The sequence below is a fragment of the Echinops telfairi genome, unplaced genomic scaffold (genome assembly GCF_000313985.2).
Source record: "Echinops telfairi isolate 266 unplaced genomic scaffold, ASM31398v2 ScPeMD7_11;HRSCAF=52, whole genome shotgun sequence".
NCBI lineage: Eukaryota > Metazoa > Chordata > Mammalia > Afrosoricida > Tenrecidae > Echinops > Echinops telfairi.
The window spans coordinates 34,553,379-34,557,013 of record NW_022103908.1 but is presented as its reverse complement, the minus strand read 5'-3'; the positions used below and the strand labels follow the sequence as shown (position 1 = coordinate 34,557,013).

The 3,635-nt window shown below is 40.1% G+C and overlaps 1 protein-coding gene across 1 annotated transcript in view; it reads right to left on the bottom strand.

Annotated features, from left to right (window-relative positions):
- Window positions 1–286: 286 nt before the first annotated feature.
- The window catches only part of NAA16 (N-alpha-acetyltransferase 16, NatA auxiliary subunit), a 100,962-nt gene continuing 97,613 nt past the window's right edge, over window positions 287–3,635 (bottom strand). Inside the window, exons 19-20 of the mRNA XM_045287090.1 lie at window positions 2,058–2,155; window positions 287–1,651 (exon numbers count right to left, since the gene is read on the bottom strand). Of these exons, the coding sequence (XP_045143025.1) occupies window positions 1,451–1,651; window positions 2,058–2,155 (299 nt within the window). The 3' untranslated portion in view covers window positions 287–1,450. The remainder of the gene's footprint in view (window positions 1,652–2,057; window positions 2,156–3,635) is intronic.

Genomic DNA, 3,635 nt, shown 5'->3' with positions numbered 1-3,635 from the left:
CATCAACTGCCACCTTTCAGATAAGTCACATCTGGCTGAAAACAACATGATGAATTATCTATCTGCCAAAATGTTTAATGTCAAAGTTGATTAACTTAAAATCATTAAAGTTCTACAAAAAGAAACCAAGCCACCGTGACACCAGAAAATACCTGGCAATTGGTTACGAGTGGGAATTACACTTGTTTATAAGCTTGCAAAGATTAAGATGTACAAGCTTTTATTCCCTCAAAGAAAAAAGCATTCTGTAAAAATACCATCGACACAACTACAAAGGCAAATAAGCAACTGTGTACAAAATAATTTATTACATCATATAGGTTGGCATTATATATACAGTGAAATTCAACAATTAAGAGTCCAATAGATTAGGGTGATGGAAAATCACTTTAATTAGAATTTTTTGTCTAAATAGAATCTCCCTTTTTGAATTTATATTGCCACAAAGGGAAGCATTAATATTGGACATATTTACATAGTTTTGAATGAAACACAAACATATTCAATGATTCCATTGCTGTTTTCTGTATAAGACAGGACAAAAAGCTAGTCCCCCCCCACCCCCCAGCAAACATAAAAATCATTGTTCAACAATACTATCTTTTAGTAGTTAACGATAGTGTAAACTCTCGTTTTGCTGAGGAGTATAGAGATGCATGGCTGTTCAGAGTAAGATGCTTGTTTCACTATCTTTTACATTCGGCCTCTTCTGCTACCTTGAAGTACAACCCTCAGACATAAACTACCTGCTAACACTCAGAGCAGCTTAGTTAAGAGAGCATAATTCCTGCCTGTGAGACTGAAAAGCTATTTAGAGCACGGCAATACATCTACCTGCCAGTTAAGTTCCATGATTGAGAGGTAAAACCAACCCTAACCCGGGGTCACCCAGAAAGTACCGCTGGGACGGAGGCTACAAGGAAGTGGTACATCATGACAAATTAAGGCAGAAAAGTGGGCACTTTAAATTTTAAATAAACCTCAATCATCTGCCATGATGCGTTCTAGATTGTTTTTAACACACAGTTAACAACTTAAAACTAATGGACTTTAAGTAAAAAGCAAGCAACTACAAGCAATCAAACAAAACAGTAAGACAAGGGATCAAATCATGTATCCTGAAACCCAGGCTCCAAAGAAAACAATATCGTGGCACAGCATATAACTTATCTTAATAAGAAATCAATACATTTATAGACGTGACAGCACCTACTGCAGTGTTTGCCATTTGGAAACGTAGGGTAAAACCATACAGGGTAGAAATCGGGGATTTTAACAGACGTTTACAGACACCAACAGGGTCGGGTAAAGAATAAAACAAGCTTACAGAACACTCCGTTGAAAATTTTTATCCAACTATTTCTATCTATATCAGAATGCACCCTGGAAAAAGAAATCCTGACTTCTGGAATTCTGCCTCGGGTCTGGAAGAGCAACCTTCCGTTAGGCTTCACATTTCATTTGCCAAAACATCATAGCGAACAGCTGTGTGGTTGAGCGCTGCGCTCAGACTGTCGGCCTGGCTGGCGGCAGGCAGGAAGGCCGGCGTCAGAGGAAACCGTCGGTGACAGGCCGCTCGGTACTCTTCGTACTGGGGGCGGCACTTCCCAAGGCTGCCGTCCAGCAGGGCCTCAGACACCTTGGTCAAAATCTAGGGGGAAAGGGAGGCATCAAAATGTGTAAAAGCCTAGTCAAGGATCCCTTTAACAGAAAGATGATGCATTTCTTAATACAAGAGAAAGCAACAAGGTTTCAGTCTAAATGAACTGCTTGTCCACAGGAAGTAATCACTTCAAAGTAAGAACACGAAAATTCAACTTTGTTAAAGGCTTAAAACAACAAAATCAGTAGAATGCTTAAAAAGTGGCCTTGGAAAATGCCCTCGTTAATCACACTCACTGAGTGCTTCTGGCTGCGTTCTGTTACTCAGTTAACAACCCTCGGGCAGGAGCAGGGAGGGACCATGCCATCTCCAGGTAGTAACCGGCAGAGCTGAAGTTAAAGTCCAGGCAAAACTGTGAAGGGCCACTTAAGGATTATGTTGGGTTAAATCTTACCTTTACGTTTTTATCTTTTATAGTTTCATCCAGCCTGGTAGCAATAGCAATTGCTTTCTCTTGCCTTGACTTATCCAGAAAATACATCATTTTAGCACCTGAAATATCAAGATATTTTTAAATGAACGATCTCCAATATACTTACGTTTGATCTGATTTAACCGAGCAAACTATTTAAGTCAGTGGTTCTCAACCTTCCTAATGCCGCGACCCTTTAATACAGTTCCTCATGTTGTGATGACCCCCTCCCCAACCATAACATTATTTTCGTTACTACTTCATAACTGTAATTTTGCTACTGTTATGAATCAGGCTAACCCTGTGAAAGGGTCGTTCGACCCCCATAGGGGTTGTGACCCACAGGTTGAGAACCGCTGATTTACTCATGCTTCCAAGTGTTTGATCAGAGATGGACTTGGACCGGCTCCCAAAGCCAACCAAACTGCCAAATGGTTACCAGCCGAGCACTTTATCCACCGTGCCACAGGCACACCTTAGGGACACAGGATAGTATTTATAACACACACAACTCCTCCAAATCAAGGCTTCTACTACCAAAACAGCTGGTGGTTAGGCCTTTCCCAGAAAACCACTGATTTACCAACTTTAGAAATGATCAAGATGTCAATAGGAGCTGCTCCAACAGCACTGACCCCCACAAAGACAAAGATGAAGCTGTAACAAGACCACCTGAGGAACTAACCACTGCCACACGGACAGTGGGAGGGAACAAGACTATATTTTTGTAGTTACAAAGCAAATAAGTCTTTTAAGTTTTTTTAAAATTACATAATGCTTGATTTATACTTTTCCTGTAAATTACCTGCTTCATATTTTATGCTCAATTTTCTATTGGGCTTTTGTGTACACTCTAACAGCTTGTGATGGTTAAAGTTGTCTGTCAACTTTTCTAGGCTGTTATTCTCAGATGTTTGGCAGAAACTATACAAGGGGCTTCAAAAATATTTATGGAAAATTAATGAAAAGATAATGGAGGTGGAGGGGGGTTAATGGGGAGCTGATATCAAGGAGTTCAAAAAGAAAGAGAATGTTTTGAAGAAATTCATTATAATACCAACTGTATAATACAGTTTGATGTGATTGAACTATGGAATGATATAATATCTGTATTACCTCCCAATAAAAAGGTTTTGGATGGATGGATAGATAGGTCTCCAACCTGTTGCCTGGCCCGCAGATCTGGGACATGCCAGCCCCTACAATTAATTGCAAAAGCCATTCCCTCACAGTTTTGTGAGCCATATTTCCTTTCACAAATTTCTGTCTATACACATTTCATTGGTTTTGCTCCTCCAGATAAGCCAGATGGAGCGAGAGTTCTATGTATAAGGAGACTTCAAAAAGCTCACGGGAAATGTGCATTCTGAAAAACCTATGCTTGGATTTCAAAAAAGTTTTGCACAAAAAAAACCTCATACATGTCTGTACAGAATCTGGTTTGAGGCATCACCTTGAAAAGAGCCTCTAGGTATCAGGCATCAAAGAATAAAAAATCATACCATTGTGAAGGAGGGGGAATGCAGATTGGGGACCCAAAGCCCATCTGTAGGCAACTGG